Source organism: Neovison vison, chromosome 2 (genome assembly GCF_020171115.1).
Source record: "Neovison vison isolate M4711 chromosome 2, ASM_NN_V1, whole genome shotgun sequence".
NCBI classification, from domain to species: domain Eukaryota; kingdom Metazoa; phylum Chordata; class Mammalia; order Carnivora; family Mustelidae; genus Neogale; species Neogale vison.
In genome coordinates, this window is record NC_058092.1 from 64,631,325 (window position 1) to 64,653,759 (window position 22,435).

The window sequence follows — 22,435 nt, forward strand, 5'->3', positions numbered from 1 at the left end:
GCCCTTACATCCACTGTCTGGTTGATCTTAACCACTAGGCCTCTCTTTGGAGAAGTAAGGTGAGTCAACCAATGAACTAACCAAGACACTGGTCCCTCAAATACTGCCTTATCATTCCACACTCTCTGCTGTACTATCTGCCTGCTTGGAAGGTGCTGGAAAGAGAAGACCAAGGAGTTAGAATCCATAGGAAAGAAAGAGGAAGCATTCTTTACGTCACCACTGAAAGTACTAAACATACCACGTTGTTTATCTTGCAAAGATGAGATGTGAAACCTCATTAATTTTTAAGTAGCAGAAATTTAGTAGCATAGATTTTTACCAAACATAAGTAAACAGAAATTACTGCTCCCTTCCTACATAAAACCTGTCAGTTATTCCTCACTACTTTGAAAAAAAAAAAAAGTCCAAATTCAATATCCAGGCAGACTTCATGAACTGGCTCCCGCCTACATCATCCCCTCAACCCCATTGCTCATACTGTGTCCTCACTCAGACTCCAAACATTCTGAACTAAAAAACATCCTAACCATGTCCCTGGGAATTTGCATAAGCAGAACCTTCTGCCCAGAAAGTTCTTCTCCTCTAGGTTTAGGCCTGTTTTCCTAGCTGCCCCGGCCCCACATAGTTGCATCATCCAAGTTTTTTCTTTATGTTCTGATGCTTTGACATCTGAGGACTTGCTTACCCTGGAAGACTTCCCCTATAAGGATTAGCTAATTCCTAGAGAGTGAACAACTAGCCTGGGAACATGCGTTTTGCAAGTAAAAGGCAATCCAGAGTCCATACCCCCACGGCCTTCTTTATCAGCAACCATCTATCTGCCTGAATCACCCCAGCATCAGGGACCAGATAACAAGGGAGAGCCTTTCTGCCCCAGAGTCCATTGAATTTGCTCAACTAGCCAATCCTAAACTTGTGTGCCCTGCCTTGCTCAACCCTTGCCAAAGAAGGCTACCACCCACATCCCTACCTCTCCCCACCTTCTGAACAGCTCTAGTTCTTTCCTTGAGGCCTTCTGTGATATGGCATACCCTCTTCTTTGGGATCTCAGAGTATCACAAAGCTCTTGCAGTGGCCATCATTTCCTGATTGGTTGACCTCATTATACCTAAATATTAAAACCCACATTTTAAAACTTGGTCAGTTGGTTGTTCCTCCTCCTTTGCTACTGCAATTCCACAGACATGCTGCTATTACGGCGCCTTCCATCCACCACACTGCAGTCCTTTATTGAAGTGTTTCTACTGGCAGCCTATGAGCTTCCTGAAAAATTTCCATCTCCGTATTATCAGTATCTAGCATGCTGCGTGTTACAGTGTAGATTCTCAATAAATGCTTGATAAGTGAAGCAATTAATTAATTAATTAGTCCTAGAAGCCGCTGCATATCCAGTCACTTAGATTCCAATCTTACCACTTTTCAATTAGCCTTTCCACTTATGGCATATATAAATCCAGGCACCAAATTTTATATATGGAATATTAAGACTCAGCTCACTGGTACATATGACCAGTTAATGCAAGCATGAAACAATGCCAACCACAGTAGCAAATGTCCAAGTTGGAAAAAAAAAAAGTTTTGCCACTATGAAATATTATTATTAGGTACAAAAATGTGTGTGAAAGTAGTTCTGAGAAAAAGTGCAGAATGGAGCTTTATTGCCTCAATTTTATACCATTTGTCCCAACCCCATGAATCTGAGGGTTCATAAATTCTATTTGATGATAACTTACAACAGAAAGAAGTGATCTCCATATATTTAAGCAGTGATGTATAACAATGCATAAATTGTAAATGATCTCACGGTATATAATTCCAGCTACCGTGTTTTTAAAAGAGGAAGAGAAATCACATGTCCCCGATGCCTCCTGTGTGCCGGGGCCTGTGCCAGTTGTCAAATACGTTACAAAGGTTAAGCCTCGTAATGATCTTGCAAGTTAGGCCCTGTGGTAGCCCAGTCCCTTCGGAGACATTGTGTGGGAAGGAAATCTCAGCCTTCTATCAGACTTGAAAAGGGAAATAAATTCACATGAAGAATTAGCCCTCGTTGATAGGGGATGGAAGGGAGGTTCTGAAAATAGAGACTCAAACAACACCTGTCTCTACAGACAAACAGGATAGAAACATTCCAGAACATACGTGGGAATGTGGGAACAGACACCAGTGTCTGGATTGATACGGAGCAACAAAGAATGGTCATGCCTGTACCCAGGGAATGGATGGACAGGGGGCTCCTGCAGGAGCCAAGTGAAATGACTAAGAAGAAAGAAGAGGAGGAAGAATCATGGATAACGGGCTTTCTACTTGAGAACCTTCAGCCCAACAAGCAAGGTGGTTGGGGCCTCTGAGTGGCTCAGTCTGTTAAGCATCTGCCTTCATCTCAGATCACCAACCCAGGGTCCTGGGATTGAACCTCGCATCAGGTTCTCTACTCAGCAGGAAGCCTGCTTCTTCCTCTCCCTCTGCCTGCGGCTCCCTCTGCTTGTGCACTCGCTCGCTCATTTTCTCTCTCTCGCTCTCTCTGTCAAATAAATAAGTAAATAAATAAAATATTTTTAAACATTTAGGTCGTCATTTAAGCGCAAATTTCAATGCAAAATTATCTGGTTGTGCCACTGACATACCCTCGTTAGGATTTCATAAAAGCAGCCCAAAAGGCCTTTTGTCCCAGCTCTCGTCTGTCACCGTAGGAGGAGCGGTGGTTTATTATTTGAGAAACAACAGGAGTGGTAGTTACTTCTGAAGTATCCAATGGGGCCATATAAGGCAAGACTAACAGAACATGTGTAGGTATCCGTCAGCTTGTCTTCATTTTTTATTCATGTTTGTTTTTCTCTACCAGCGTTAGGAAAGCCAGTGGCTTGTTTTCTGAGGAGGTGCCTCCATGGCCGCCTCAGGGAGGGAGAGATCCGGGTTCCTCACCTTCATGTCAACCGGGACAGCTCCGGTTTTAATTCATACAGTGAGTCTCCAGGTAAGAGATTATTTTAACAACAATGATGAACAACAGAGCTCTGGGTTTTTAAAAATTTCATTGTACGTGAGGGTCCAAATACTGACACTGCCCCTGGGGAACTGGATCGTAGGCAAGATGTTGTGTCTATTCCGTGTCTCAGTAAAAGGACATAACAAGAGTATGTAACCGAAGGTCGTTAGGAGGATTAAGTAGACAGAAAATGCTGGGTGTTAGGTTCTGTCATCATTATCTCATTTAAATCCTCAAAACTGGGACGCCTGGGTGGCTCAGTTGGTTAAACATCGGCCTTCAGCTCAGCTCATGAACCTGCCGTCCTGGGATGGAGCCCCACATCAGGGTCCCTGCTTAGCAGGGAGTCTGCTTCTCTCTCTCCCTTTGCCTGCTGCTCCCCCTGCTTGTGCTCACTCTCTGTCTCTCTCTTTCTCTGACAAATAAATAAAATCTTAAAAAAAAATAATAAATCCTTGAAATGGCCCCTCTGAGTAAGGCAGTATTACTGTCCCCTTGTGTGGATGAGACAAATGGGGCTTACAGAGATTCTGTGTCTTGCTCAAAGCCCTAGTCCATAAAGGGCAGAGCTGTGATTCAAACATGAATCTAGGTGATAGCAGAGCCGCTACCCTTAATTTTACACAGGGTGAAGTGTAGGCGAAGTCCCCAGATAATCTGAAAATCACAAATTTAGCTTTCAGCAAAGATAAGGAGGTTCAAGTTCAAGTTGACTTTTTTTTTTATGATATTGACTTTTTAAAACTTTAACATTCCAAAGCTGCTTACATAAAATCAGCTGTTTTAAATGGCATATGCATCGTTTCCAAACAAAGGGGAGAAGACACAGAATGATATAAATTAGCGTGGGAAGAGAAGCAGAAAGATGCATCTAGATCAATCATGCCTTTAGCATTAGCAGAAGTATTGCAAGGACCCTCAAGAATGCACTTATAAATTCATTTTGAAAACTTCTTAACTGGTTTCCCCTCTTGCAGCTGCTACCCTTTAGGTTGTGTGCTGCATTAAAGGAATAAAAAATCCTGCCTTCCAAGTAGGCCCAGTGTCACCCTTGACCTCCCTGATTAGCTGGGAGCACGGGGAACTTTGCAGCACACATCCCCCCTGGACTCTTGGATTGCAACCTCAGGACCTGCAGGGATAGCCCTTTATCCTTTATATGTGGAGAAAAAGATGTATTTCCTTTTATGGGGTCACAGTGTTAGCCTCTATTTATCTTTCCCCATTTTACTTTGAGATATTATAAATAATAAAACAAAAATCACCTCCTAACATGAAAATCTCCCTCTTACTGAAGTTTTCGGTCTTTCTTCATGAATATTGGCCTAAACTGAATACTCCAAACTTCATGGGTCAGCGGGGTTTATGAATCCCCAACAAAGTTTCACCATGTCCACCCTCACTGAGCCGTGAGGTGGCAGTAAGATTTTTCCAGAGCCGAGTGGAAGAGCTGAGTTCAAGTCCTGCCTCTACCAAGTGGCTGAGTGACTTTGTGTAAGTTGCCTTCGCTCTCTCTGTCCCAATTTAACAGAATTCAAATGGTGATGAGAATAATCATTCATCCATCTACCCAATCACTTTTACCAAGCATAAGCTTAGATACTGTTCCTCAGTATCTGAGAAAAATGAAGGTGAACCGTACAAATTTCTTAATTCAACTGCTCACCATCTCCATCAGGAGACAGACATCTAAACAGATCAGAGGTAAAGAGAAAAGGAGGGACCCTGAAAAGAGATGTTTCTATGTGAAATAGCCTCTGGGAAGCAGGAGGAATTGACCACGAATAAGAGTTTCCCAGCCTTAGCTGGAAACTGCGCATTTGTCTACCTCACAAGGTTATTGGGAGGTTCAAATGGCATAGGAATTTTAATCCTTTGAAAACTCTGAAGAGCAATTTCTGTGTGAGGCAGATGCTTGTGGCTGGCCTGCCCATATCCCCTGCCTTTGCCACTTAGGTGCAAACTGGGGACTTAAAGCTCCAGCACCTGCACGTCTCTGCCTGAGGGGTGGTACCTACCTCCAGAGCCTGCATCCCTTGCCACCTGTGCGGAAGGCAGCCTGGACCAACGCAACCATACACCCCACTCTGTGACCAGTGAGGCCCTTAACCAAACGAACAGCACCACTGCCTTGGCCTTCAGGTGGAAAAACCAAGGCCCGAGTTCTTTACTAATTGCCAGAATTTCCCCAGCTGGCCTGAGCCCCAGTGGTCTACAGTATTTACTTGTTTGATGATGGGCCATGTATTGGCTGCCTTCCCTTCCTGTGCCACTTCCCTACTTCCCCCTCCCCTCCCCACCTCATGGGGTTTTCTTCACCTGCCAAAGAAACACTTACACATGAGTCCTGATCCGTGGGTACGCTTCTAAGAGAACCCAAACTAAGACAAGATGTAAGCCATCTTGTATTATTATACTAGTACATTTTGAAATGTGGCCAGAATCCTACACATTATTTTGCATGGAAAAAGCACGGCTTTGTATTTATAAATCCTCTTCTGCATAGTTAGGATTTGATCCACTTTAGCCATTATAACATAATACCTGCCTAAGAATTTCTTGAATCCATCTGACCCACCCTGCTCTGGCTGAAGCTTTTATCTCTCACCTGGATTTCCACATTATCCTGGGCTGCCCTCTCTGGCTCTAGTCTTTCTCCCCAACAAATCCACCCTTCTCACCATCTGCAGAGACAGGCACTGGAAAGTAATTCTGACCAGACCCCTCTCAGCCCAAATAGCACTATTGTGTAAATTTTAAAAGGCTTCTGTTACTTACCACACTCTTGTTCTATCCAATGGAAAACTGTTGTAATACTCCGGTGTCTGTAGAGCAAGATGCTCGATGGTCATTTTCAAGGAAATTGACAAAATAATACACAAATCTGCAGTGTCCACGATGTGTGATGCCCACTGAAATGTGCATCCTTTTGCACTGCATAACCTCTACAACTGTACAGAACCACCGTGGTTCTGAAAACTCCCTGCTTCCATAAACACCTTGTGGGTTCCTAGTATACAGCATCCCCAGTTTGCAACAAAGTGGCAGATGACCCATCATTTTCTGGCCATGTGACCTTGGGCAAGTGATCTCACATCTCTATATCTCAGTTTCTTTGCTGGTAAAATGGAGATGACATCATTACAGATTAGATAAGCCAATGCCTATAATTAATAATGCTTGATGGCAGGTACACAATACATCTTAATTATTATTTTTATTATAATGTCAATAAACATTCGAGAATGGAGGTCCCTCTGTTTATACCAAACAGGCAGTCCTCTATGAAAAACACATTTTTTGCTTCATCCAACTATATAATCAGAAAGGTGATGCACACTACGCATGTTAGTATATTTTTGTCTACACAACCACTCTCTGTGCTAGAAAGGTTCTACTTTTGGCCTACTACAAATGATGAGACTGAGAAACATGACTATGGCTTGCTTTTGGTCACAGGTAAGTTAAGAGTCAGAGGCTGGACCAAATCTGGCCTGTGTGGTTCCAAGCTTGTGCTTTTAACTGAGCTAAAGGAGGAACCTCACAGTCCCACTGCAGGCTCAGATAGTGGGGGACGTTGGCGGACAGGGCACAGGCAGAGATGTGAAAAGGAAACCCAATATAGAGCAGCTTGTTCAAAGGCTCAGCTCACTGACCATAAATATTGTAAATTCAAGGAACAGGGTTTTTTGGTTAGTTTGAAGTGTTCTTGTGTAGAAAGTTGGGAGATGAGATTAAAAGGGAATAGCGGACACAGAGTAAGGAAGTATCCCGGGTGCTACGCAAGGATTTCTTTATCTCCCAAACTCTCTGAAAGCAAAGGGACAGATCACACCAGGTGCTGACAAATGGATGTTGATGTCGAACAAACAGAGCTCTCATTCACTGCTGGTGAGAATACAAAGTGGAACAACCGCTGTGGAAACAGTTCGACAATTTCTCCTCATGTTAATCGTTCTCCTGTCACATGACCCAACCATCATGTACCCAGGTATTCACGCAGGAAAAATGAAACTGTGTATCTATAAGAAGACAAGAACGTTCTTAGTATATTCCTTCCCAATAGCCCCAAATTGGAAACAAACCAAATGTTCATTAATAGAAGAATAAATAAAAACAACTGTGCTGTTTTCACACCATAAGATCGCTATCAGTAATAAGACGGGTTGGACTAAAAAGGCACTCAACAACATGGATAACCCTAAAAATATTATGCTAAGTGCCAGAGGTCACACTAAAAGGCATATGCTGGGGGCACCTGGGTGGCTCATTGGGTTAAAGCCTCTGCCTTCGGCTCAGGTCATGATCCCAGAGTCCTGGGATTGAGCCCCACATCCGGCTCTCTGCTCAGCAGGGATCCTGCTTCCTCCTCTCTCTCTGCCTGACTCTCTGCCTACTTGTGATCTCTGTCAAGTAAATAAATAAAATCTTTAGAAAAATAAATAAATAAATAAATAAATAAAAGGTATATGCAGTTTGTTTTCCTTTATATTAAGTTTTAGAATAGGCGAAGTTCATCCATAGTGATAAAAGTCAGAACAAGGCTTGCCTGTTTGCTAATGGGGTGGGGTTAGTACAACTGAAAGGAGGCACGAGGGTTTCTCTGAAATGATGGAAATGATCTATATCTAATGGTGATGGTGGTTAACAGGTGCAAAATTTTGTCAAAACTCATCAAACTGTACACTCAGATTTAGAGTATTATAATGTATGTAAAATACATCTTGGGAAAAATAAAAGTACCCAAAAAATAGATCACAAAACAAGGAACTGCCTTTGGTTAAGTTACCTACAGATTGGGTATAAACTCTATTCTTACAAATCATACAAATTTAGGGTACAGTAGAGGAACTTGGTTATGGAAGTCTTACAAAGCTTCTCTTCCTTCATGCTTTAACAAATATTTGTTTTAACAAATGTTTGTTTAGCACAATGCTACCACTCAGGATCTGGGTGATTTGGCACAAATGACTCTCAATGTCTCGGTTCACTCATCTGTGAAATGGGGATGGTAATAGTACCTACCTCATGGGGTTGCTGTGGGGACTGAAGGTGTGAATATATGCAAAATTCTTAGACTTAGTACTTGCACATGGTAAGGGTTAAATAAATGCTAGTGATTCATATTATTACCCTCAGTTATGTGCCAGGCTCATAGTATATACACAGTAATGGGACATAGTTCCAGTTCTATAAAATTTATGATGTCAAAGAAAGGAGAAACAATAAACATGTAAATGAACATGCTTGATATGATCACAAAATTTGAAAACTGCTCTGAGTACATAGATGACTGTCTTGGAATGGAATATCCATTCAAACTGAAAATAATCAGCCACCTAAATCAAATCAAGTTCAGATAGTCATTTATTGTTCTTCAGTATTATTATTGTAATGATGCCTCTATTCCTGGCGTCTGAAATTTGGAGCTCTCAGGGCTCAGGCCTCTGACCTTTATTCTTCTGTGTCCTAGCTCAGTCCTAGGTGACCTCACTCTTTCATGAGCTGTGATGCTGAGTTCATGCCTCTGAACCCAGCATCATGGCTGAACTCCCATGCATATAAGGACATTTAAATCCAAATTCTCCATCCTCAGCCACCCCAAACTGCCCTTTCCTCAGTGCTTCCTATCTTGGAAAGAGCAGCTCCATTCTCCCGCTGCCTTGTCCTGGCCTGCTTCCTTTCCTTTTCTCATATTTCATACCCACTAATCGGCAAATCCTAAAATCAGTCATTCCTAAGAGCACGATGACGCCTTTCCATCTAGAATACGAGAGCTTCCGAAGGGATCATAGAGCTTCCAGTCTTGCTCCCCCAGAACTAGTCTCGGCACACCAGCCAGGTGACCTTTCCAAAACATTAAGGATCCATGGCCTTCCTCTGCTTTAAACCCTCCAGCAGGTTTCCTTCACCCTGTCCTTTTCACAGCCTATGAAGCCCAAGACAATCTGCCCTGGACTACCTCTTTGTCCTCTCCTACTCCTCTCTCTCTCTCTTGCTCCCTTCTCCAGCCACACCAACCTCCTTGCTGTCTCTTCAATATACCAGTCAAGCTCCTACCTCATGGCCTTTGTACGTGCTGTTCCCTCTGCCTGGCCTATTCTTCCTCCAGATAGTCTCATGGGTCCTTCCCTGACTTTACTCAAATCTCTGCTCAAATACGAGCATCCTAACTAAAACAGCACATACACTCCCACCCCAGTCTCTAACTGCTTTTCTCTGATTTTCCCCCCTAGTGCCTGACATTCTATTTTATTGGTTTATTGCCCTAGCTTGAATATAAGCCTGATGGGGCAGAGAGAGTCCTTGCATCTTTTGGTCACAACCCCAGGGACGAGAATGGTGCCTGACACACAGTAGATTCTCAGTTGATTAGTGGTAGATGAATGAATAACTATTATCTTAATTGATGTAGCGTGTCCCAGTTTACAAAGCAGCTACATATACAGTGTCTTAACAACCTTCTAACAATTTGTGGGATAGGCTCTGTTATCTCCATTTTGCAGATAAGTTCTAAGTCTGCTTACTCTTTTTGAAGTCCCTTGTTCAAGGTCATGCAGCTCTTGGTTACATAGGTCAAACCCTGGTCTTTTGCCTTCAAACCCAGTTTAATAATCATAATCATAAAGTATTATTAACAATATTTAACAGTCTATGAGTACTCCTCTTGATGTTTGTAGTATTTCATTTAACAATGCTTTGAGGTAGGTACTCTTCTGATTGCCATTTTACAGAGGAAGAAATTAAGTAACTTAACCCAAAGTCACAGAGCTGCTAAATGGCACAGTCAGAATCTGGGTCCTGGGTACTTGACTCTGAGGACTTGTTCTCCAATCAACTAGCCCACAAGGCACAGCCTGTGAAGTGAACAGAACTAAGTAAACTGTGGAACTCAAATGGACAAATACCAAATTTGTTCTAGGACTTTCTGCCATCCTTAAGCTCTTTGCTTTTGCAGAATTTAGCAGAACGTTTCTCTCTCTAAGATCATGAAGTGGAGAGTTGTATCTCAAATTCAATTTACATTATTTTGCTTTCTGCTATTCATCCATCTTTGAAATGTTTGAAATAGTTGTTTATGAACTGAGAGGTCACTTAGGATTCACGGGCAGGGTTTGTGGCGCTTCTGGTAGTTTGTCCTTCTGCCTCCTCCGGTAGCTTCGTGGTGCTTTCGTGGCCAAGTGCACAGGCTGCCGTTCCCTCTGAGCTTCAGATTCTACTCCTCCTCCTCACCCCATGACATGTCTTGTTTCATAAATTCTCGCCTTCAGTGTATTACATAACCTGCATTGTGGAACATTCCATTTCTATTCCTTTCCTTTCTTTTCTTTTTTCAGAAACTAGGAATCTATTTGATTGGATGTGATGGCACCGGAGGCAGATTTGTGGCAATATTTTAAGTGGTGAGAAATCTATCTCAGCTACCTGGATTTTGAGAAGGAAATTGTGATTCCCTAACTCACTTTGTATTGAACTGGACAAGTTAGATGAACTAAAATAGCTTTATTGGCTTGTCTTCTTGTCTCCAGGTCAAGCAAGTGTCTGCAAGGGCTGCCTATTTTCTTCTCTTTTTGGATATTCAAATTATTAACTTGAAAAGTATGCATGAAGTTACACAAACACAGCTGGGTAACTTTAAAATATCAAACCCCTTGGATCTTAAATAAGTAAGCATTCAGATGTTGAAAAGCAAATCAAGTATTTTAATTGTTTCTTAGTTCTTTATAACATAAAGGTTCTTAGCATTTATCTGGGAATAGACTGGGTTCCTTCGGGGCAGCCCAGAATCTGTTCATCCAGGTATCCCCACCATCTGGCACAGGTAGGTCTGTTCACCCAGGTATCCCAACATCTGGCACATAGTAGGTGATCACAAGAGTAGGTGATCAACATGGTAGGCACTTGATAACTATATGTTGTAGCTCTAGTACCGTCTTTTATTGCCTACTTGCAGACTTGTGTCACATACTTTCCATGCACAAGTGTGTGTGTGCACACACACGTGCACACTAGGTTGTGAGCTCCCAGAGGAGAGGATTTGTGTCTTGTTCATCTCTGCATTCCCTAAAGAACCACCAGATAGCAGGTGATAATTAAATGATCACTAAATTGAACAGCACAAGGATTTTAACTTCTCTTACTTGATTCATATGCCCTTCGCCCACCCCACCTTGTCCATTTGGCTCTCAGGCCAGATTGCCTAAAACCATCACATCAATCTAATCAAGAATTTGAGAGCCAGAGACCTTGAAATTATTTAAATCAAGTTCAGAATTACATTTTTAAATTTACTCCAGCCATCTCATAAGTAGATTTAGCAACTAGCTAACTGCTATCCCAAGAGGAAGAAAAAAAAAAAAAACCCAATAGCATAAGCCTAATGAATGTGGTCAGACATAGCATGTAACAGATGTCCAACATACTGCCATGAGCTTAAATCATAAATATGATGGCTCTGCTTGACATAGCAAAATATATTAGAAGTGTTTCATCGGTCACTGGGCAACTTGGTAGATGGGAGGGGAACGATCCTGAAAAATGTAGGAGCTCTGACTAGGAGCATCTCATAAGGAGCCCTGGAGAAACACAGATAATCTGTTTGCAATGATTCATCAAGTTGGTCCTTTGTTTCCCTAATTTGAGTGTCAAGTGCAACCATACAATAAAGAATTGCCAAGACCCGATAAGATTCTCTTCTGGCTGCTGCTTTTCCTGCCCTAACAACTGGTACTATTCATGCCTAGAGCACAAATTGAATAAATAGCTTCAAGGCTGGCAATATTGGATCGTGTTTTGAATTTTTTGTTTTTCCTTAAAAGGCAAAATCCTATGTGTGTCTTGCCTTTCCCCAAACACATCGCATGGATAGTCACTGTGGTACCAATAATTTTAACTTTCTTAATACTAAGTATGGAAGGATGCCTCATAAGTTAAAAATAGTTCCTGTTGTATCATCAGTGGAGCAATGGATTACTGAAGATTAAAAAATGATTGTAATGCCTTTTTTGGCCTTGAGAAAGCTCTTATTGTGCCTATGGTTCAGTTGGCCTGCTGATCATTTCCATCTTAATATAATCTTTAACATTACGCTGCTACAGGTGAGGTGTTAAGTAAAACAGTAAGACAACTATTCTCGCTGAGCAATTTCACAAGAAATATGATTTTTTGACTAAATTAGACATTTAACAAATGCCATTTGTAATTCAGCCCAGGGAGGGGGAGGAAGAATGTCCTTAAAACAAGCTATTGATGTGAACTTCCCAACATAAGACAATAATTTTTAAAAATTTTAATCTACATTCTAAGTGTGAAATTATGTACTGTCAGTGCAGTAGACCAATACAAGGAGAACACCAAAGTCCTTAGGAGTCTTAAAAAATAAACGGTAAGCAGTTTTATCTCCAGCAGCCAGAAATCTTTCCTCACAATTAGGAAGAATCTACAGGTCCAGTTAATCATGTGGCTATGATGTGCTGAATGTTTCTAACACTTAAAATCATTTAAATGATGGTTAGAAACGTCAAAGTTCTGTGAGAAATATAAATTATAATATTTAAAATAAGGAAATGAATTAAATAATTTAGATGAAAATTTAGATATAAAGGTTGCATGATAGTAGCTGGCTTTAAAAAGTAAAATACAGGGGGATGTTAGAAAGCCTACAATCGGACAGCCGAAATAATAAATAATTTTTTGGAAAAATTATTTCCTGTCAGATTTCACCATGCTAGGAGCATAAATGCAAAAAATATAAATAGAGCAAGTGACATTTGGACAGTTGACTTGTTTTTATCAAAATTACAAAAAGAATTTAGTTTGAAAATTTTCAAAGAGCTATCATGTTCTGAATCCAAGTGGGTTCTCCTTCCTTTTTACTTGATGACTTCATAAAAGATAAATAAGCCCTCGGACCAATAGGTGGGTACACTAGCACGGTTAACTCTCTCGCCCCAGAAATTCCACTAGGCTGAAAAGATTATTACTTGGGGGCGGGAAGGGGCGATGCAGAGGTCTTTAGGACCCAGCAGGCGGCGGCAGGCGGCAGTTGTGTAGATCACTGAGAGACTACGAGGGTCCGGTTCAGTTTTAATTCTGTCTCTAATCTCTGCAACAGCCGCGCTTCCTGGGTCCCGCGGCTCTCCTACCCACTCAGCCGCCGCCGCCGGCCGGCGAAAATCAGAGCCGCCCGCCCCCCCATCACCCACCATGGAAACCCTCCAAGAAAAAGTGGCTCCGGACGCGTGTGCCTGAGGATTCCTCACAAAAGAGGTGTCCAAAATGAAGACCCTGATGGTGAGTCATTTGTGGCAACTCCTCTGAACAGAGGCGGGGACCCCCGGACGCGGCGTCCTCAGGGCGCACGGGAGAGCTCCAGGGGCGCCTAACCCTGCGCCGCGAGGTCGCTAGTTACAAAAGGACAACTTTCCACCTGCTCCGTGTCCCCTTCCGGTTCTCCGGTTCTGCCTGGCTCGGAATCCCAGAGCCGAGGTGGGAACTCGGGTTGCCTCGGCTTCTGGATCTCAGGCGAGAGTCTGGGGACCCACGGAGAACTGGAGAAGCGGTGGAGAGGTGGGCGCGTGGCTCGGGGGCAGGGGGTTGCCCCAAAGCAACAGCCTGGCAAAAACTAAGAGGGGCGGGGAGGGGGGGGGACCTTTGCAGACTTTGTTGGTTTTCTTGTCGGATTTCAAACTTGCAAGAATCGCGGAGGTAGAGCCGCGCGGGTCCAGAAAGGACCGGGTGCAAGGGCTAGAGGTTCCAGCCGCCGAGCTGGGGGAGGGAGGTCCCTCCGAGAAGTCCGAGCCCACCTCTGCCACCGCAGCCGGCGCGCTTTCCCTCCCCTAGCCGGGCGCCGCGCACCACCTGCCCTCTGCCGAGAGATCTGGGAGGTGGCGTCGGCCGAGAGCAGCAACGCTCGGGAGCATCCCCTGCCGTACGCGCGGGGACGGTGCCTCCCCTGCCCCGGCCGCGCGCGGGGGACTGGGATCCGGGCCACCTCCCTCCAGCCTCGGACCTCCCCCGCGCGTCTGACCGTCTCGCGCGTGTCCCCGCCGGCGCGCTCCTCCGGGGCTGGCTCTCAGCGGCTCTCCTCTGCTCTCTCCCGCCCGCCCGCAGCGCCATGGTCTGGCTGTGTGTTTAGCGCTCACCACCATGTGCACCAGCTTGTTGCTCGTGTACAGCAGCCTCGGCGGCCAGAAGGAGCGGCCCCCGCAGCAGCAGCAGCCGCAGCCGCAGCAGGCGGCGGCGACCGGCAGCGCGCGGCCGTCGGCGGAGAGCAGCCCCCCCTCGAGACCCCGGGCCCCCGCGGGACCGCAGCCGCTGGACGGATACCTCGGCGTGAGGGACCACAAGGTGACAGCTCGCTCGCCGGCGCGCACGCCACCCAGCCTGGGGATCCCGCACACCTGAGCCTGCCCCCTTTCCCGGGGCTGGGAGGCGCCGTGAGTAGGTGCCATTCGGAGGATGCAAGGGGAGCGGACCCGCTGGGGTGGGGTGGGATAGTTCCTTCTCGGTGTGAATTCCTGTTTGGAGGCGGAGGTAAAGTTTTTCCGGGAATAGGGGTGAGACGAGTGGACCCAAAGTCCAATTTCCTTACAGGAACTGGCCTGGAAGTAGAACCTTCTGGTCCCCAGAACTGCAACCGCGGGTGGGTGCCGGGTGCCTGAAGCGTCGGGTTTGGCCGCCCAGTCGGCGCGGGGGTGGGAGGAGAGCCGGGATCGCGCGCGTAACGCCGGAGCGTGGCCCGCGGGGAACTGGAGGGTGAGTGGCAGCCGGTCCGCGGCGGCTGCTCTGAGGTTCCTCTCTGATCTCGGCGCTCCGGCTTGCTCTGGGCAGAATTACCACCGCCTTGGGGAGCGGTCCCAGGCAGGCGCGGAAGGCTGGAGGCACAAACTCAGCTTCCATTGGCTTGAAAACTCATCCTTGAGGACCTGTTTTTCTCTGCCTTCCGGGAAGCCGCAGCATGGCTTGGCTAATAATTAATAAGATGAAATTTTTTTTTTTTTAATTGAGCTTCCTTCCCCCCCAAGTGATAAATCTCTGGTTTTAGTGCGCGAAGCCTCTGGGAGAATTCTAATCAAGTTCCCTGATTCTGAAAAGACATTTTAATATAGTTTAAATATATATTCCCCATTATTTGAAGCTGCTAATATGTTTTTATTAAAACACAATTCCACTCTGTATCTGCTCAAAAAGGCTGGAGGATTTCTTGAAACCACCCAGCTATTCCGCTTTTTATATTACTCGATTTTATATTTGGGAACCAAAGTATTATTTAGCAGGTGGTCCTTTTCCGTGAAAAGATTGGTCTTAACCGTTATGAAAAAGTCAAACTTTTTTTTAAGTGACAGTCAAAATATTTCCACTCATTTGTGCAATGCATATTGCAAAGAGGATTTTGGAGGGTAAACATTCTATGCAGCTGCTAGGGATCTTTGAATGCTTGTGGAAAAATAAACAACATATCATGAAATGTGGATGGATGGATAGATAGACCAATAGGTATAATGTATAAGAAATGCTAGGTATAAAACAGTACTGTTGGGGTACAGAAATGAGAACCATTACTGTCCAGGAAGGTTTAAGGAAATTCTCTCTGAAAAGGTAGACTTTGCCCTGGGGAGAATTTGGGGAAGCAGAAAAGAGGAAGGGATTTCTTTAGGAAGTGATTTGGGGACTGGGGAGAGGGCTAGTAATAAAATCTTGAAATCAAAAGTAGAGAGGGTGTTCAGTTTTTCAATAACATCTTCACTTTTTCTCTTTAAGATGTTGATTGATTACACTCTTTGTATGTCTAAGCAACCTATAAGGGCTGGAGTTCTAGAAAACTTTAGACATTGGCTTCTGACTGGATGGATGTGGTGTTTATGTGTAACTGGTATAGGATGAATATCTTGAACTTGGTGGATTTTCATGGTGTTGTTTAGTGGAAAAGGCTGTATAGCACTTGTGAAGCTTTGATTAATGGGGTGTCAAAAGGTAAATTTGCTGAAAGCTTTGATCTGCCTTTGGGATGGTATTCCTAATACTTTTCTTCCTGTGTTCTGCTGGATGGACAGCAGCTAAGAATATTGATAGCATAAGGCAAAATATGATACCCTCATGTTTGTTTTCAAAAATGGTGTTTATTCATGTAAATATATTGGATTCCATTTTCAGTGGATTGGAGTATTATTCAATAAAATGAAAAACAGCCCTTTTTTGAAAGGAATGTTGAAATTCTTTATGAGAAATTGGGATAATCTATAGTAAAGGGTTTTATAAACTGTGATGTGTTATATGGATGATAAATGTGCGAAAGTTCTTAAAAATTCTTAACAGAGAATTATAAATGTGACCAGGAAGGTCTTTGCAATCCAATGAATACCAGTGGAATTCTTTCATAGAAAACCAATAGGGTCCTCAAATTCCATGCTCCAAGGATTCAAGATTTTACCCCACCCCAAGCAAAAGAACAAATGCAAATCTTTTTTTTTTTTTTTAAACAAATACAAATCTTAAAATCTATGCCTTTTCTCTAGGCATTATTCCAGTTGTCCCACTGAATCACATGAAAACTTCTCAAAATGTCGTCACTTGACTGCTGGCTGGAAATTGGATGAAGTTTTATTTTTGAGGGTTATAGGAAGGTTCATGTAGTGTTAAGTTGTTATTTACTTCGGTTTATTTAAGATCTTCCAATAGTCTTGCTTAAGCAGAGGTAGAAATTTGTTAGAATATTGCTAGGATTTTTTTTTTTCCATATTAACACAGGGGAGGTTAAGAAATCAGGATTTTCTTTTCTTATTATGTTGCCAGATGATACCCTGATTGCTTTTTTTTTTTTTTCACTCTCATATCAGGCCTTAGAAAAATTATAGGATGTGCTGAATGTGATGACCACCAAGCCATATGCTGCTGCATACTGAGTCAGAATTCCAACAGACTTTATTTGCCATTGATTTACAGAATCTGGAGAGTTACAGATACCATTGAGGAAAATATTCACATCTCCATGGCTGGTGGTCCCAAAGTCTGATAAATATGTAGTGTTTATGTTCAGTTACATGGTGGTATTAACATTATAGCTCTAAGATTAAATTCAACAGGTGGTCCTAATCCCCAACACCTGAATTTCTCAAATTACAGCCTGTCTGCAATGATAGTCTTGTCTCATACGGCTGCAGACTAAATTACTGTTGAGATTAAATCACTGTGTGCTTTTGTTGAAAGACCTGCTGCAAGTCAAGCCGGTGATGAGCAATGTGTGTTGAAGCTTAAAATATCACTTTCCATGGTCATATTCTCTCCTTCCTCGTTCACAAACGATGTGAGCTGAAATTGTAATTCCAGTGTGACTAAGTGAAGGCTACTTGGAGTTTCTTGTGATAATGAAGACATTTCATTTTCTGTTAGAGAGATTCTTTCTCTTCATTTCCAACCCTTTTCCCCAGACCTCTTCCCAACAACGTTTCACCAACTCGTTTCAATCTTGTTCGCATCTGTCACTGCCAGTACTATATCTGTATCTGCCATTAGTGTTCTGGTCCCCAGTTCTGGAGCCACTGATTTCTAAGCAGATCAGCCAGACAACAAGCAAAGTCAATTTTCATGCCTTTAGAAACCTTCTGTATTTAGAACTATAGCATAATGTATAACCAAACTAAAGCATGCGGGGGTGCGTGCGCGCACACATACGCATATAGACAGACACACACACACACTAAATCAAGCAACCTTCAGAGAAAAGCTTTAATTCTCCCAGCAGAGTGGAAGGGAGCATGGAGTGTATTCCGTTTCCAGCCTGGATCTGGTCTGGATAGATAAAGTCATTTGCCGTCTGGTGGACCCTATGAAATGAAACTATGAGCGGATTCCCATTTCCAGTGGACAGGAGCCCTTATCACAGGAGGCCCACTTGTCACCTGGGCTGCCCTTTTCTAAGATGGTTTATGAAGGAGCAGTGATCAATGGGGTCTGAAGCTGAGCTGCTATCTCCTTGCTTCAGTAGTAGCTCCCAGGAACGGATTTTACACATACTAATAACATGCTTGTCCTTGGTTCTTTCTTTCCTTAAGCACTCAGTTATTCAGACAAAACGGAACTGCTGGGAGGTAACAGTATGTTTGCTATTAATTCACAGATGTCCAGCTGGAGTGATAGGACAAGTCAATGTAAGAGTTGAAAAATAGTTCAAAACCAGAAAAAAGGCACATGACGTATAACTTACTTTGGAATTATTCTTCCTTTTAAAAAGTATATAAATGCTCAAATATAAGTTTGTACCATTTATTAGACCCTGTTTTATAATATCCCAATCAACGATTGATAATTTGGATCTCGAAATCAAAGTGAGCTCAAGTACTAAAATGTAGTAATTACTAAGTGTAATCTGCCAATTGCAGATGATGAAGCCCTGTTAACACAATCGTCAACCAAAAAGAATGATAAAATGAATGATTTTTCATTGGGGAGGAGTTGTGATAATGTGATTGCTTTTAACAGGAGAAGGGTTCATGTAATATTTGTTATAATATATAACCTTCCTTAATTCTGAGAGCCAGGATTGTTTCTTCAGGTTCCCAAGGAATAATGCCAAGATACCCCCATGCCAAAGTCCAGACCACACTTGGTAAATAGGTCTGAGCTGGCTCCCTCTCCATTTCTGGGCATTCTGACCTCCTTGCTGGGCCTTGAAAACTCATTGTGCCTCAGGACCTTTGCACTTTTGTCCCCTCTCTCTGGAAAGCTCTTGCCCAAGATTTTGTACATGATTGGTTCCTTCTGGTCATTCAGTCCTCAGATCACATGTCATCTTCTAGATCATACTCTTTAAATAGCTCTCTCCTTAACAGTCATACTCTATTATATCAGCCTGTTTTATTTTCCTAATACTAGTTTAACACTATCTGAGCGAATCTTTTTTCTTTTTTTTTTTTTAAGATTTTATTTATTTATTTGACAGAGAGAGATCACAAGCAGGCAGAGAGAGAGAGAAGGAAGCAGGCTCCCCGCTGAGCAGAGAGCCTGATGCAGGGCTCGATCCCAGGACCCTGGGATCATGACCTGAGCTGAAGGCAGCGGCTTAACCCACTGAGCCACCCAGGCGCCCCTATCTGAGTGAATCTTAAAGTTGTCTTTGGTATTGTTTGTCTCCCCTCCCTCCCCAGGTAGAATCTAAGAGCAATGATAGCAAAGTATTTGTACATCTTGTTGACCAGTTTCACTCCAGACTCTAGAATAAAACTTGACACTTAATGAGCACACAGCAGGTATTTATTGAAGGAAAGAAGAAAGCAGAGTGTATGGGGAGAGGAGGTTGTGGAGAAAGACAAAGCTACCTCACCCTATGTAAACTCCCTTCGTTATAAGAAGCATCAGTGCAGTCCCAAGGCCCTGGTATGTCTCATCTTTCCTAATTTGGTTTACTACTACTACACTACTAGTAATAATAATGGAAGGAAGATGAAGAAATGATTTAAAACAAGACTCTTTGAGAATGAGATTTAGGAGTTTACATTTTAGCAGGCTTCCCTTACAACTCTTATGCACATTAAAGTTTGAGAATCATCATTTGAAATGTTTTTAATCATCATAATGTGCAGTTCCATAGTTAATTTGTTTCTGGGTTTTTGAACTACTCATAGCCCAAAGTAAATATTCACTGAAGGCCTAATAGTTGCAAAATTGGGTATTCTGGAGGAAGAACACAGTGTCTTCCATCAAAGTATCTTTGATCTAATTGGAGACAGAAGACAAAGAAGTAAGAAAGAAAGGTTAAGTAATAAAGCAAGTGCTGAATAATAATATGAAACCAGGAAACAATCAAGGCATTGACATTAAAAAGGAGCCACTTTCTTTGATCTTTCTCATCTATAAAATAAGTTAAATACTATTATTAATTGAGAAGTTATAAAACTTTCAAACTAAAATTGCACTTTTTAGCCCTTTTTTATTGTGTGTGTGTGTGTGTGTGTGACATGAAATGAATACTTAATAAAAACTTGGATGTCAAAGCAACTTCAAAGAGGATAGTTGGGTTAAATTAAAAATATTCAGTCTCTTTATGATTTTCCTTAAGGGTAGCATAGGGTCTTCTGGAATCTTGAAGGGAGCTAACCCTATTGCCCTGTTCAACTCTTTCTGTCACATGGTGACCATGTCTTCCGAACCAAATCTCATAACTCATGGTTTGAGAAATTTGTGTTGGCCACAATACAAAACATTTGCCATCATATCTGTCATAGAAACATGACATCTGTTAGAGAGGAGACTTTCCATAGCCTGTAGGGTCAAGTAGCAACTCACTCTAATTCCCATTCTATGAATGCTGAGATGAAGCAAGATTGGAGATGAGAAACTACTGAAAATTAAAACCCATCACTAAACAACAAATCATTGAAACCTGCTGTACATCTACTATATACTCCTTGAGTAGCTGTGAAGAATCTTAAGTATAGAAAGACCAAGAATTATTAGTTCTTAAATAATGGTATTATTATCCATACCCTGTGAACTTGATTCAAGAGAAGAATTCCATTAGGAGTGAGTTTAGGATCGAATGACTGATAAAAACTTGAAGGTGAGGTTATTTATGAGAGGCACTCTGATTCTTCTTCATGAGCTTTTTAGTCCTAAACTCTTAGTCTAGGCCTGGGACAAATAAACATGTTTATTGGGTGCCCTATTCAGTATGGTTTCCCAAATAAAAGTCACAGGCATGCATATTCTTTCAGTTTAGACAACATATCCGAGGGAAGCCCTCCTGACTTATAGCCTGGGTTAGATCTAAGCTATATGTTTTGTGTTCATAGCCAGGATCCCATGGTAATACTTATTCCAGCTTATTGTTGTTTCTTGTCTCAACTTGCCTGTCTTCCCTGCTCTACAGTCAACTCTTGGAGGCCAGGATTTTTTTTTTTTTTTCCTCATTCATGTCGTTGTATTCTCAACCTTTAATATAATGTCTGATATAGAATGGGTCTTCAGTAAGTATTTGTTGAATAAATGAGTATAAATGAGAAATTGTAATTTCTTCTAAACTAATTCCACCTGAAAAATTTCTATTTGGCACTATGACACACATACCATTTCCCCTGCCACCAGTTGTAGTTCTGTAACCATTGCATTTCTATGTACTTGTCCTAATCCGATCTCTTAAAACATACTCAAGAGTTTTGAGCTGGAAGAAAAACTTGAAAATTCCCAAAAGGGGTTCACAAGTGCTTGTGTGATTTGCCCAGAGTCTCCAGTGAGCGGCAGAGCTGGGGCTACAGTGTGGGTCTCTGACATGAATGTCATTACCATAGGGAAGTTTCAGTGCCAATATATTCTAAGCAGTGACTCAATATTATTTGAACAGAATTTATTAAAACGAAGAGCCTAGGCCTACCCAGTTATTGGAAAGAAATAAATATTTAAATATCTTACTATTCTGAAATGAATATGAGAATATGCCTCTGGGTATTCAAAAGAACTTCCACCAACCACTGGCTTAGCAAGTGGGTACTTGAAAGTTCTCACAAAATGCATGGTACCCGTGTATTAGAACAATTTGCAAATAAGAGTGGATTTTGCCTTTAAAAAGTAAACCAAGCCACAAGGACTGCCATGTTATTTGTGGAAAAATGTCACGAACAGATCACTCATTTAGCTGAATTACCTTCTCCACATGAAAACATCATCAGGTTAAGCAAGTGTTTGAAACACTGCCATTCTGCCAGTAACCATTGATTCCTCCTAAGTTCTGAGATGTAATACCTACTCTGAGGTAGAATTACTTTAGGCAGATAAGAAACCATTTTTCCCATAGTAGGGAAAATTAACCTTGATAGTTGTTGAAGCTCAGTATGAAAATAGAACTTTTTATTATATTCTCTCTTAATGGCCAAGAAGGTGTCCATAGTGTTCCTGGGAAGCTCACAGAGTCTGAGAACACTCGGGCAGACTGAAATGCAGAGTTAAACCATTTTTTTAATAAGAAAGCATATTCCTGAAATTAATTGCACATATGGGGCCTCTCCACTGACTGAACTGCATTATTGCGTTTCTAATTTACAGATCTGCTCATATTTCTCGCTCGCCTCCAGTGGCTTCCCATTGCCTAGAGGTTCAAGTTCAGACTCCGCAGGAGGCTCACAAGGCCCTATAGGGTCTGTCTGGCCTAGTTCTCCAACCTCACTTCCCTTTTCCCCAAGCTCCACACACCCAGGGAATACATCTTGCTGTCTCATGCTTCCCTCTGCTTTTCCTTCATCATGGAATGCCCTTTCTCTTTTTATCTGCCAGGTAGAGAACTAATCATTCATTAAGATCCAGCTCAAGCATCTCCTTTCCAGAGTCCTCCCACATATAACCTCTGTGCAGACTTGATCGCACATTCTTTCTTTTTTTTTAATGATTTTATTTATTTATTTGACAGACACAGATCTTAAGTAGGTGGAGAGAGAGGCAGAGAGAGGTGAGGAAGCA

The 22,435-nt window shown here is 42.5% G+C and overlaps 1 protein-coding gene across 1 annotated transcript in view; it reads left to right on the forward strand.

Moving 5' to 3' along the window:
- The first annotated feature begins 13,202 nt into the window (after positions 1 to 13,202).
- Positions 13,203 to 22,435, forward strand: part of ST6GALNAC5 (ST6 N-acetylgalactosaminide alpha-2,6-sialyltransferase 5) — a 164,517-nt gene continuing 155,284 nt past the window's right edge. The window contains exons 1-2 of the mRNA XM_044238489.1: positions 13,203 to 13,282; positions 14,102 to 14,338. Coding sequence (XP_044094424.1) covers positions 13,268 to 13,282; positions 14,102 to 14,338 — 252 coding nt within the window. The 5' untranslated portion in view covers positions 13,203 to 13,267. The remainder of the gene's footprint in view (positions 13,283 to 14,101; positions 14,339 to 22,435) is intronic.